Source organism: Triturus cristatus, chromosome 9, assembly GCF_964204655.1.
Source record: "Triturus cristatus chromosome 9, aTriCri1.1, whole genome shotgun sequence".
Classification (NCBI taxonomy): Eukaryota; Metazoa; Chordata; class Amphibia; order Caudata; family Salamandridae; genus Triturus; species Triturus cristatus.
Window position 1 is genome coordinate 112,272,455 of NC_140592.1, and position 14,421 is coordinate 112,286,875.

The following is a 14,421-nucleotide window of genomic DNA, read 5'->3' on the forward strand; positions in this document are numbered from 1 at the left end:
CTGTTGCGGGGATGATTGATTTTGTGCAGGAACGGGACATCTTTCTGCACAAAATTAATCAGTGGAGGCGATTTCCTACTTTTTCAAAATGCCGCACACATAGAAAGAGGAAAAAACAAAGAGAAATAAGAATATTTCTCCTCGTTGCGTTAGAATCTGACGCATTCCCAGGTTTATGATTTCTCATAAATCTGGGAATGCTCCAGATTCCATGACTGTTACATGGGCACACCCACAGCATAACCCACGGAATGCCCCTTTCACGCAGTGTTATGTGTGAAAGGGGCACATATTTACAAAGGCATGAAAAGCCTCATAAGGTGGCTTTGCGTGGCCGTGTAAATATGCTGCGGCACATTGCACCGCAGAAGCATCAAAAAAGTGATGCTCCGGCGGCGCAAACGTGCTGCTAAGGGCTTCGTAATGAGGCCCATCGTGTCTAAGAGGGCTACCTGTGGGCGGAGAAGAAGCCAGTGAGTGTCCCTCTGATTGTGTCTGGTGCACAAAATGGGTGAATATGCACACACCTGAATGTAGCGCCTCACTTTCTTGTTGGAAGGAAGGTGGGTAGATGTAAGGTAAGATGTGTCGGAGTGAGGTTACTATGGCTGTGTGCTCTGTGGTGATGGGCGCCTATATTGATAAAGAACCTGGAATTTCCTTTTTAAAACAGCATGGAACCACAAACTTCAGATTAGGACACCCTTGGATATTCTGATCCATTCTCTAGCATGGTACCTGTCCATACATAAATGATGTCAACAATGAAAGCAGGAATGGATTGTATTCACCCCATATGAGAGAAGCCTCTGGTTGTCTGCGGTGCCTCATAGAGGAGATTTCATAACCCCTCACCTCGTGGTTACACAGTATGTTTTGATGATTTTAATAATTTTAGTGGTGCTGGACAAATGTGACTGGCCCCACAAAAGCAACTTAAAACAACGCCCCTTTGTAAGAGCAGCCATATAAGGCTGTATATAGACTTGCAAGAGAAGCCACTCTTCTAACATGTAGAATAAAAGCAAGGTAAGTCTTGTAGCCAATAATAAACATGTATAATTGTGTGTAATCGCCATCAATCAATGAGAACATTAGACTATGACATGGAAGGATGAATAAAGCTGTCAGAAGATATGATATCTATTGTGGCAGACAGGCATCTCTATCAAGCACTATGCACAAGGATGCGCATGGAGGTGATGCTCACATTGAGCTGTAAAAGTTATTCCCATAATAGCTCACAGAGTGACAGAATGACAGGAGGAATTATAGGTCTGTCATAGGAAGGAAGAAATAATGCAAATGATTCTTGACATTAATGATTGGGAAAAAATGCTTGTTAAAGTGTTTTGAATGAGTTAAGACAGTGCCCCCCCCGTCTACACCAACCGTGATGGCTTCAGTCTATAACTTTCAGAAAACCAAATCCCAAAGGCGCATGATATGCCTGACATGCTATGGAGTCCCACAAAGATTTAGGGGCAGGTTTACAAACATTCGCGTCGTGGATGCACTTCTTTTCTGGTACAGCCGCGACGCAAAATATTATTAGAGATCAACAAAGCCACACATGAGCTGATTTGCAGCGCCTTGTGTGGCTTTGTAAAAAAAAAAAGTTACGCATGCGCGGCCTTGCGTTACCTTGCTTCAGGGAGGTATTCCATAGGTAGTGCATGAGTGTTCCAATGCATTCACCAATGGATTTTGATGCATTGCCAGATATACTAAGGTCAGTAAACATGGAATTGCAACAAAATGCTGCACCTACCAGACCCAGGCGTAACGCGGAGGAATATCTTTATTTCTCCTCGCTATTCCCTTTTTCTAAGTGTGATGCATCGAATGTCTGACAGAATATCGACGGACAGAAAATCGACCTACAAAAATATCGATACAAAAATATCGATGTAAAAAATATCGAAGTCCTATCTACATAATGGTAAGTACAAAAATATCGGAAAAAAATATTGTTGTCAAAAATATCGTTTTTTTAATGTTTTAATAATAATGTACAATTAAGAAAATAATACATATAATTAAAAAAACATAGTTAAAAATATTAAAACAAGTTTAAAAATAATAACTAATACATATAATGTTAAAATAAATGAAACAGATACATATAAATTAATATCCAACTACCACTCCAAAAGCGCTTCTCGGCACCATGAACAGAGAGACGGACACCTTCTTCTTCGTAGAAAACTGCAGCCGCAGTATCGTCTTTATTATTCAAATCATAGATCAGTGCAATGAAACGGAACGACGCGTTTCGGCCAACTGTGTGGCCTTGCTCACATGAATGCGTTGCAAATAGGTAACATTTTTATACTCAATAGTAAGAAAGGGGAGGTGACATAACTTTCCTTGCTATTGGTTGACTACCCAATACACAATCATAGACATAGAGGAAATATGCATAAGTGTTACAAAAATCAAAAGGTGGTCATAGGCTTAGTACAGGAACCAAATTGTTAGCCACAATATAAATAAATGTGTTAACCAAAACGTAACCTCTATGAAATTCATGAATAATCAGTCTTTTGTGATTTTTAAAGTCGGAAGAACAGAAAAAAATGCCGTAACTGAATAAAGGCATTGGGGAGCCACTGGTTTCGTATTATAACAGGTACAAATACTGGGAGGCAACAGATAATAATCCACGACCAATGAAAAATTCATGTAATTCATAGGTAGCTCACTGAAAGCCAACCACAACAAAATATGCATTTTAAAATAGCAGGTCTAGTCTATGCTGTGAAATACGTAAGGTTCCATAATAAAGAATTGATTTTAAATATAATTAATCTAATAAAGTGCAAAATGTTAAAGTAATCCTAAATCAAAATTAGGGCGTGTATTTGTGCCCATCCCCTATCCTGATAATGTGACCCGTATATGGGTATTGAATGAGACTGAATGAGTTGATGAATTAATAGCAGAATCAACCCTAAAAATACAATCACGTTGTTTGAGATTATTGGAATAAATACAACGAGGAAGTAACAACGAATACATGGTGTGGACCCAGAATCTCAATCAATCCACAAAAACAAATAAACATAAGACTCGCTAAAAAATACAGTTCATTACCCTCAGACAAACTACATTCCTAGATCGGGAATATTAACAGTCACCTTTTTCCATTAAGAAAAAATACTTAAAGATAGTAGAACAGATCTTCACACAAATTCAACCCTCTTGGAGCCTTGGAATCTAGTTCCATAATATATTTAGTTTCCAATTGTCTGAGTTGTTTTTCACGGTTGCCCCCCCGTTTGTTTATTGGGACATTGTCTATCACATAATATTGCAAGACATTGAGATTGTTACCATGTTCTGTCTTAATGTGACGGGCCACCGGGTAGGAAGGGTCGGAGTTAACTATGGCCCGTAAGTGCTGCAAGATGCGCACATAGACCTGTAACTTTGTGCTCCCGACGTAGCGGAGGCCGCAAATACATTGCAGAATATATACCGCATGATCTGTCCGGCATGTAAAGTGTCCTCTGATGTTGATGGATTCGTCCGAGAACGGAGTGCGGTAGGATTTGGTATTAATCCCAAACTTGCAAGCCCTGCATGTGCTGCATTTAAAAAAACCCTTTTTGGGGGATAGCCAAATGTTCTTGCGATCTAGTTCCGGACTAGTTTTAACCAGATCATTTCTCATAGAATGTGCCCTGCGGTAGGTGAAATTAGGCTGTGTGGGCAGAAATTGAGAAAGCACCATGTCAGTTAGGACAATAGGCCATTGGGTTTTTATGATGGAGCGAATAGTATTTGCCTGTCTGCTATATGTAGAAATAAAACGACAGACTGTTTTGTCTTGATTGACATTGCTGTTGTAATTGTAATTGCAATTGTCAATGGGGGGATCCGAGATGTTGTTATTGTGTCTAGGTGTGGTAACTAGGAGAGTTTGTCTGTCTTTACTGTTAGCTTTATTAAGCGCTATTTTAAGTTTGTTAGCTTGGTACCCTCTCTGTAAAAACCTGATTTTTGCTGCTTCCTGAGCTATGCAAAGTTGTTCTTCATTACTACAGGCTCTACGTATTCTCAAAAACTCCCCGTAGGGGAGACTAGATATGGTGTGCTGCGGGTGAAAGCTACTAGCGTGAAGTAGGGTGTTGCCTGCTGTGGGTTTCCTGTATAGGCAAGTCTGAATGGTGTTGTTTTGAATATAGACAGAAACATCCAAAAAATTAATAGATGTAGAATCAATATGGGAGGTAAAGTTAAGATTTAACTTGTTGCAATTGATAACTTGTACAAAATCTTCAGCTTGTTGTCTTGTACCATCCCAGATGATGAATATATCATCTATATATCTCCACATAGTGATGATATGTTGAACACATAAATTCCTGTGTTCGCCCATGAGGACATGCTCCTCCCACCAGCCTACATGTAAACATGCGTAGCTGGGAGAGAAGCATGCCCCCATAGCCACTCCTTGTTTTTGTCTAAATATAAGCCCATCAAACATGAACAGGTTATTATGTAAACACCAATGTATCATTTTTAGAAGGATTTCATTGTGTCTATACATGGAAATATTGCGTTTCTTCAAGAAATAATCTACAGCAAACAGTCCATCATGATGCCTGATGCTAGTATAGAGAGATGAGATGTCTAAGGTCATCAACAAATAATTCCCCGACCATTGAATGGAATTAAGTTTGGATAAAAAGTCCTTAGTATCTCTCAGATATGTGGGCAAACCAGTAACATGTTCTTGAAGAAAAAAATCCACATAACGAGAAGTGTTCTCAAAGATACTGTTGTTAGCTGAAATGATAGGCCGGCTTGGCACGGGATCCACCTGCTTGTGTATTTTCGGTATTAGGTAGAAGGTAGGTAAAACCGGAAACTCTTTATTCAGAAAGTTCATTTCATCTTTTGAGATTAGACCTTCTCTTTTCCAACTACTTAGATCATCTTTGTAGTCTTTAATGATTTTTCTAAAAATGGCTGCATTGGAACGTTCATAGCACTCCAAATCGTTGATGTGTCTATATGCCTCTTCTCTATATTGTTGTTTGCCCCACAGGACGATATTGCCTCCTTTATCTGCATTGTTGATGACCACTGACGAATTAGATTTTAATTTATCCATGAGTTGGAAGTAACTTTGGTTTTTTTTGGAATAAACTTTAAATTTTGTTTTCTTGGTTTTCACATAAAGTTTTTTTAGTTCGTCAGTGATGCGATCATGGAAGATATCTAGCGCGTCACGAGGCATGATTGGAACAAAGGTGGAAGGTGCTCTGAACGGACTGTTATAAATTAATATATATACTTACTCCACATAGTGCAACAGTAGGGAAAGCGTTGGATAGCGTAGGGGTAAAAATTACTATTCCCACTCCAGTGAGTGCAACAGTAGGGAAAGTGTTGGATAGCGTAGGGGTACAATTTACTATTCCCACTCCAGTGAGTGCAACAGTAGGGAAAACGTTGAATAGCGTAGGGGTAAAAATTACTATTCCGACTCCAGTGAGTGCAACAGTAGAGAAAGCATTGGATAGCGTAGGGGTAAAATTTACTATTCCCACTCCAGTGAGTACAACAGTAGGGAAAGCGTTGGATAGCGTAGGGGTAAAAATTGCTATTCCCACTCCAGAGAGTGCAACAGTTAGGAAAGCATTGGATAGCGTAGGGGTAAAAATTACTATTCCCACTCCAGAGAGTGCAACAGTAGGGAAAGCGTTGGATAGCGTAGGTGCTAAAAATAACATACTTATAAATCAAATAATTATTGTAAATAAATAATGATTTATTAATAAATGAACAATTAATAAAATAAAAACTACAAATAAATCAAAATTAATAATTATTTTAATCATATTAAATACTTCCCACCCTATTCCCCAATAAACACACAACACACTCCACATACAATTTCACACAATTAATGTAATTTTCAATTAATCAATTAATCCAAATTAATCAGCAAATAATAATTAATTAACAAAAAATTAATTATCAATACCAATAAATTATATTTAATAAAAATTAATAATCAATTAATAATTAATTAGCAAATAAAATAATTGTCAATACCCAATTTTTTTAAACATAATTCATCAGAATTAAATTACTTCCCACCCTATTTCCCAATAAACCCACAACCCACTCCAATAATAAATTAATACAATTAATATAATTAACAATTAATAACAATTAATTACCAATTAATAATTAGTTAACAATAAAATAATTATTAATACCAATAATTCCAAAATTAATAATTACTTAATTAAAATTAAATTGCTTTCCACCCTATTCCCCTATATACCCACTACCCGCTACATAACTAAAACACAAAATTTAATCAAAAATAATTAATAATTCCTAAAAATTATTATTTAATTTACTATAATTAAATTACTTCCCACCCTATTGTTTTGTAAACACACAACCCGCTACAGTACTAAAACGCATAAATTACTTTAAAAAAATTACTAATTTCTAAAAAATGTATACATAAATTTAAAAAAACAGTACAATACTTAACAGAAAATAAAGAACACATACATATAAAATACATACTAAAATACATAACACTAATATAAATATCGATATTATTAACATCGATAATTTTACTATCAATATTACTAACTTCGATATTTGCAACATCGATATTTCTTACCTTCAGTTCGATATTCTGGTAGTCGATATTCTTTTTTTTTTTTTTTTTATTCAAAAGGTTTATTGCGCAGAGAAAAAGGTACAAGCACGGGCCTACAACCACCTGGGCCGGCCGCTAGTATTCAAAATGATCAAGCAGTTCAAAAAACAAGGGCTAGCCCGCAGGGGCTCCGCTAAAGCACAGGAGATCAGACTGCACATAAGAGAAGTCAGGATACACCCTTTTAACATAAATATCAACAAAATAAAGAAAAACAAAAAGCAAGGCGAAAAACATTGAAAGGGCGTCTAACCACAGTAGGGGAACTCCACACCCGACCACCCGAGGGTGGTCAAGAAAAAGGAGGCCTGAGAGGGAGGGGGGGGCCACGGGAGAACCAAATCTTTACCCAGAGGGACGAAACAAGCAAGGAACCCTCAAGGATCAGGGGGACAAGGCAACCTCAGACGTATCCACCAGGGGGGGAGAACAGATAGTCCCTCGATACACATTCCACTGACCCCAGATTCTACCCCATGCCCCCGGTTTACCACGAGCCACATACACAGTCTTCTCCCTGAACATGCACCAGTCCATGTTCTCCTTCCATATGGACACGGTGGGAGGCCGCTGGGAACCCCAGAGCTGCGCTATATCTCTCTTTGCGATCATGTTCCCCAGGGCCGCCCACCGAGCCTGGGCCGCATTATAGTCATTGGGCTCCCACACATTCAGAACACAGCGACTCACCTCCGGCAGCAGAGCGACCCCAGTGACTCGTCTCATAACATCATGCACCTGGCGCCAATATTCCGCCACCTCGCGGCACTCCCATAGGATGTGGAGAAAGGTGGCACTGAGCCCACAGCCACGCTTACAGAGCCCGTCGTCAGAAAACCCCATCGAGACCAGACGGGGACCCGTCACATAGACACGATGGAGAATCTTAAGCTGGACCAGACGGAGGCGGGCCGGGATGGCAACCTCCTTAGGGGATGACAGCGCAGACTGCCAGTCCTCGTCGTCCAACTCAACCCCATCTCCCGTCCATGCCTCCCGAAGACGCACCAAGAGGTCAGCCCGATTATTTATTAGTTTTTTATAAATCAGGGAAATAGTACTGTCGGGGACGTGTCCGTCGAGTATGCGGTCCTCGAGAGGCGAAGAAACAGGGACCGTGGTCCCCGCCCCAAAGACCGAGAGCAGGGCATGCCGAACCTGGGCATAGCGGAAGAACTCCCTTGCACTAAGCTCGTACTCGCTCTGAAGCGCCGCGAAGGATTTAACCGCGCCTTTAACCCATAGGTCCCCCACTCTACTGATGCCGATCGTATCCCAGTGCTCAAAGCCTTTCGTTGTCCAGAGGCTTCCCAAGCGCTCTGAGGCAAATAAGGGAGTAGCACATGTTAAACGCTCACTCCAGCCCACCGCTACATTCGCCGCCTTCCACACCCGTACCGCGATCCTAGTAGGGCCCGTGAGGGTCCTTCCGGCAGATCGAGAGTAAAGCGCTCTGTTATAGTTACCGCCGGGAAGCAGGAATCTATCCATCTCATATGCCGGGTTCGAACCAGGAGCGTACGTAGCATGGTTAATGGCAGACAGCTGGGAGGCCCAATAGTACCTTCTAATGTCGGGAAGCGCGATGCCCCCGTCATACCAGGGGAGAGTCAACTTTGCCAAGGCGATACGCGCACGACCGTCCCAAACCAGTCTCCTCTGCAAACTCTCCACTTCCCTAAAGTAGGCCGCCGGAATGACGTCAAAGGAGTTCTGGAGCGCATAAAGAAATCTGGGGAGGGACATCATTTTAAACAATGCTGCGCGACCAAGTGGAGACAAGGGCAACTTACACCACCGAGCCGTATCCACCCTCAAACGCCGGAGTGGAGACAGGAGATTCTGCTCGTAGCGGACCGCCGGATCCAACGAAACGTACACCCCCAAGTATTTAAAGCCGGATTGAGATGTTTGGATCGGAAGCCGAGGCGGCAAGAGAGGAAGGCCACCGGAGATAGGATACACGCAAGATTTGGACCAGTTAATTATCAAACCTGAATTTCTCCCGAAGGAAGTAAGGACATCAAAAAGCACATTGAGCGACTTCCGCGGCGAGGTGAGGTACAAAAGAATATCATCCGCGTACAACGAGACCCGATCCTCGAAGCCCGGGGCTCACCGGATCCCTCTGATCGCGGGCTCCCAGCGGAGCCAGGCAGCGAGCGGTTCCAAGGCGAGAGCAAAGAGCAGAGGGGACAACGGGCACCCCTGCCTAGTACCCCTCCCGAGAGCGAAGGGCCGAGAAACCCGCCCATTGACAACAACCTGAGCCATTGGTCCAGCATAGAGGAGCTTCACCCAACTAATAAATCCCTCCCCAAAGCCAAACTTTGCCAAGACGGCCCAAAGGAATGGCCACTCGATGGTATCAAAGGCCATCGTGGCGTCTAAGGAAACCAATATGGCCGGTTCAGAGAAGGACTCCGCCCTAGCGAGGACGCCATGCAGACGCCGCAAGTTGAGAGCGGTATTACGATGAGGGATAAAGCCGCATTGATCCGGATGTACCAAATCACATATAACGCTCAGCAAGCGATTAGCGAGGACCTTGGCAAGGATTTTCGGTTCGGCATTTAGTAGGGAAAGAGGCCTATATGAGGCACAGCGGTCTCGTGGCTTACCGTCTTTGGGGATCACAACTATAGTAGCCAGGCGCTGGTCGTCGGGAAGGGAACCCCGCTCGAGCGACTCCAGAAACATACGACGGAGGAAAGGCGTGATTTTATCCGGGCGTAGTTTATACAGTTCAATCGGCAGTCCGTTGGTGCCCATAGCCTTGCCCGAGCGAAGGGAACGAATCGCGGTAGCAATCTCGTCTACAGACAGGGAGGCATCCATCTGCTCACGTTCCTCGACGGATAAGCCGGGCAAGGCAATATCCCGCAGCAAGAGACGAGAGTCATCCTCATCTCTATCAGACACCGGGGAGTACACCGCCCGGAGGTGGTCAGCAAAACACTCCACAATCTCACCAGGGTCAGTCACACACACTCCATCCGAAACCCGAAGCTCTGGGACCACACGATTCACTCTCTCCTTCTTGTCCAACCAAGCAATCAGTTTACCCGCCTTGTCCCCAGCATCATACAGCTTACCCTGCTGCTCCCTATACATGGTCTTGGCAGCGTTAGTAACAAGAGACTTATATTCAAACTGCTTCAAGCTGAGGGCATGAAGCCCATCCTGAGTGACACCCGTCTCCAAAGCTGCCTCCAGCACCGATATTTCAGTCTCAAGCTTCACCACCGCCTCATTCTTAACCCTCTTAGCCCCCACTATCTGGGATAGGGCATGCCCACGGAGCACTGCTTTGAAGGCTTCCCACAGGGACACTGAGGACAACACCGACCCCTCATTCTCGAGAAAATACTGATCAATCGACTTAACCAGGCTATCACGAATCTTGGGGTCTCGCAGGTACCAAGGGTTGATAGGGGCGAGCCGCCCAGCGGACCGTGTCCCGGTGTCGAAAAGCAACCACAGTGGGGAATGATCAGAGATACCCCGGGCCAGGTGCTTAACCTCTCGAATCCGGGCAGTCTGGGCCGCGGGCATAAGAAAATAATCCAATCTGGAGAGACTCCCATGGGCCCCAGAGTGAAATGTGTACTGACACTGTGTCGGATGCATTAACCTCCAACAATCCACCAGACCGAAGGTATCCAAGAGTCCGCCGAGCCACGCCTGGGCAGCAGGGAGGGCCCTGGGCGGGTGGCGATCCAGATCGCCCGAGACAACCGAATTAAAATCCCCACCCATAAGCAAAAGACTGTCAGGGAGCTCAAGCAGCATACGTCCCAAGTCTGAGAAAGTGGAGTTCTGGAGGCCCGGGGGGACATAGACCGAGACCAAGGAAAGGGACTGTCCCTCCCACCTCCCAGTCAGAGCCACATAGCGCCCTCTATCGTCTAGGACTACCCTGGTGATCTCCAAAGGCAGTGAAGATCGTAGGAGAATGCCTACCCCTCTAGAGCCAGTGGTAAAACCGGAATGGGCTACGAGTCGGTATCCCCCCCTGTTCATGGCATGACAAACATTACCAACCAGATGCGTCTCCTGTAAGAATACCACATCAGGAGTCAAACGACGCAAATATTGCAGCACAACCCCCCGTTTGATGCGGTCCCCCAATCCGTTGACGTTCCAAGACATCAATCTCAACCCGTCCCCCCCCATCCCCTCCAGTAGATCAAGGGTCCCCCAGCAAATAGCGCGACACCTGAAACTGAACCAGAGCCAATACCTCGCCTTGAAAACAAAAAACACAAATCCAAACAACCCCTCCCACCCACCAACCCCCCCCCCCGAATCCAACTCCCCCCACCCTGCACCCCTGCGGTCCAAAAAACCACCCCAACTTGCAGTGTGCCTGTCGCCCTACAAACCCCATTCTACGAAAAGACCCCGGAGGAGGAAAGGGACCCGTCCCTGCCCGCCCCCCACACAGATCATAACGAAACAAAATGTACAAAAGAAGTAGAACCCAGCCGAACAAAGCAAAATGGCAAAGTCAAGGACCAAAAGTCACTCCGAAGGAGGCCCGCCACCCTCGGTACCAGCAGAAGGCCCAGGCCGGCCACCCCGGTCCGGCAGCGAATCCAGCCAGTCACTCACAGTCGCAGAACAGTCAAAAAAGGTAGTCCGATCTTCGTATTCCACTCGGAGCCTAGCAGGAAAAAGCATAGAGTACTTAAGACCCAGGTCCCGGAGACGACGCTTCACCCCCTGGAAGCCCATCCGCTGTTTCTGGACAAGTTGGGTGAAGTCCGGGAAAAAGTTAATGGATGAGTTCTCATATCGGACCGGGCCATGGACCCGTGAGGCCTGCAGAATCGCATCTCGGTCTCTGTAGTGAAAAAGTTTTGCAACAATAGGCCTCGGGGGAGCTCCCGGTCGCGGCCGACCGCCTGGAACTCGATGGGCCCGCTCCACGGCAAAGAACTTACTCAGGCCAGCGGGGGCCAGCTGTTTGAGGATGAGCTCCTCAACCATAAGATCAACCGGGCGGTTGTCGGAGATCTCCGGAACACCTATGACGCGGATGTTATTGCGTCGAGCCCGTCCCTCGAAGTCCTCCAGCCGCCGGGCCATCAGATCGTTGGCCGACTTGAGGTCGCCAAGAGCAGTCTGCAGGTCCGACACATCCGTACCAAGGGTGGACGTCCGCACATCCAGCGATTGAACCCTCTCATTGGTCTTAGAGAGATCCGCCCGAATTAGCGTAACATCAATAGCCACCGTGTCGATTTTACGGGCCAAGGCCTCGTACTGCGTAGCGATGGTCTCCTTGATGCCGTTAATGGCGCCCATGATGTCCTGCAATGACAAATCCGGAGGGACGGACGGGCCACCACCGGCATCATCCGGGAGAACACTGGCCGTTCCAGGGGACCCTTTACCTTGAGTGTAGCGGTCCATGTTGTTAGTCTGGACCGGTCCCCCGCGTAGAGATGTCTTGGTCTTACGCCTCTCGGGATCCCCCCTGCCTCCCATGTGAACAACGCTCGCCGAAGGGGACCACCGAGCAAGCGTCGAGGGGGCACAGGCAAAGCAGACACGAGCCGTACCAGAGACCGCAATGTGGCGGTACGAGGGGAGCAAAGGCAATGGGCACCCTGGTAGCCGGTAGAGGCAAAGGCACCAAGCGAAGGCCGAGTAAAAGCCCAGCCGCACAAAGCAATTCCACTGTCCCGCCCCTCAGAGATCAAAAAGTGAAACCGAAAGTGATGGAACGGCCACTGGCACAGCCCCGATGCCGTTGTTGTTCAACTATGCCCCGGCTCCACAGTCCACCTTCGCACCGGGCACATCCATCGGTTGGGCCTCAAAAGTTCAAACCACCATAGATCAGGATTCCCAGGTCCGATTTGGTTTCTGAAAAGAGTTTAGGGTTCAGCCAACGTTCATCTTCCAGATTCCGTCAACCAAGTCAGGATAAAGGCAGGATAAGTTCCGAGGAGCAGCGAGGGTCCGGGGAGCCCTGAGCTCACGCGACCATCTTGGATGCGTGCTAGGCTCCTCCGGTAGTCGATATTCTTGATGTCGATATTCTGTCCCTACGATATTTAAAATTCAATATAAATGTACTTCGATATTTAAAAGTCGATATTTTGACTGTTCACCACATACAACAAAAGAAAATACCTTTAAGAATTGTTATTGTGCAGGGAGGTACCCTTTAAAAAAAACAATCCTGCACGGAACGCAGGCACCCTTGCAGCTAGGTGCATGGGTGGCCGCATTGGCGCTAGGCTGCATACAGTGCACCAGTGCAAGGAAGGAGCAGAAGTGCGCCACATCATAGGTGCACTTTTTGGCTGATAGGGTACTTGTTGTTTAACCCACACAAATTTGATCTGATTACCCTTGTTGAATATGAGGTGGCTTGATTGTATCAAGAAGTCGCTTAGCGAGTTCTTGGAGTGTGATGTCACAATTTAGCAAATGTGAGTTTGTGAGATTAAGAGGCTTATGGTAATAGCATGAGGTTGGTGTTAAACACCACAAGATAATACTGACATATCATGACGTTGAACTGCAAGATCATGAGATTTTCTGAGAATTTCGTTAGGCTGAGTAGTGACATCATGAGGTGGAATGAAAGTTCTTGTCACTGATGAGGTCATGAGGTTGTTTGATGATGATACAAGTTTGCTCTTTAGCTTGTGAGATTATACGGTTGGTTAAATATTCCATGAGGTTGGGCGGTGAATTTATGACATTTGAAAGAATGAAATGGGCTGGTGAGGTCGTAGGTTGTTTAGTGATTTTACAAGTCTATTTATTGAGACAGGAAGTCATGATATTGCCCTCAGTGTGATAAAAAAGTTAGCAGCTTTTAATATATGAATGTGCACAACAATGTCAACAACGTCAACATGAGCAGGGATTGCATAAAGAGATGATCTCACTTGATGATTTAGGGATTCGTATCTGCTCGCTGCTTCTGCCGTCACCTCCCTCACTGACCGGCTTGATCTCGATGATGTAATCTTCATCGAAGGGCAGCGACAGCTCCACTGAGGTCTGGTCGGTTTCGATAACAGATGTGATACTCTGTCTACTCCAGCGATAAAACACCTAGAGCCAACAGGACACCAAGAGCAGTGAGAAAAGAAGAGGAGGGTCAGCAGTTGGGGGTACGTTCATCAGTGAAAGCCGTAGTCATAGGAGTAGTTGACAAGCTCCTACATCTTTGCAATTGTGAGCGCAGTGCTGTGCCATCTAAGGTCTACTCCATTACAGTGTTACCAGTGTTTGACTTAAAGTTAAACCTGTGCAATGCACTTGTTAATCTGTGTGATACCTGAGGAAGAAAAAGCAAATTATGAATGTTCCTTCCTACCTTTTGTTAGGGCTGTAAGCCTGCAATTGTAGTATAAAAACCTGTCTGTCATTTCCTTATTACCTTTGAGTTGTGACATCTCTAGTCACCTGTAATTAGAAAGTGGCATCGCTGCTCTACTGTAATAACTTATTACAGTTGAGTTGATATCTTATAATGTCTGCTGCCAGATCCAGCAACCAAAGAGAAAGGTGTGTCACAGAGCATCATCGCAGCTGCATTTTAAACACTTTTTTGTTCTCGTAATCTGTTTCTCTAAATGAAAAGAGTGACTAGCAGAGAGAGGACATTTATGGCAACAGGTCTTTTCACCCTTCTCCATTACTGGAAAGTATGACTCTCTCCACATGTTACTCCTCATTTTGACCTACATCCATTT

At 45.1% G+C, this 14,421-nt stretch overlaps 1 protein-coding gene across 2 annotated transcripts in view; it reads right to left on the reverse strand.

The window, feature by feature from the left end:
* LOC146797499 (contactin-4-like) overlaps positions 1-14,421 on the reverse strand; it is a 976,366-nt gene that overhangs the window by 16,430 nt on the left and 945,515 nt on the right. For both annotated transcript variants that reach the window (XM_085624519.1, XM_085624518.1), the window contains exon 22: positions 13,609-13,777. In XM_085624519.1, the coding sequence (XP_085480645.1) occupies positions 13,609-13,777 (169 nt within the window). The remainder of the gene's footprint in view (positions 1-13,608; positions 13,778-14,421) is intronic.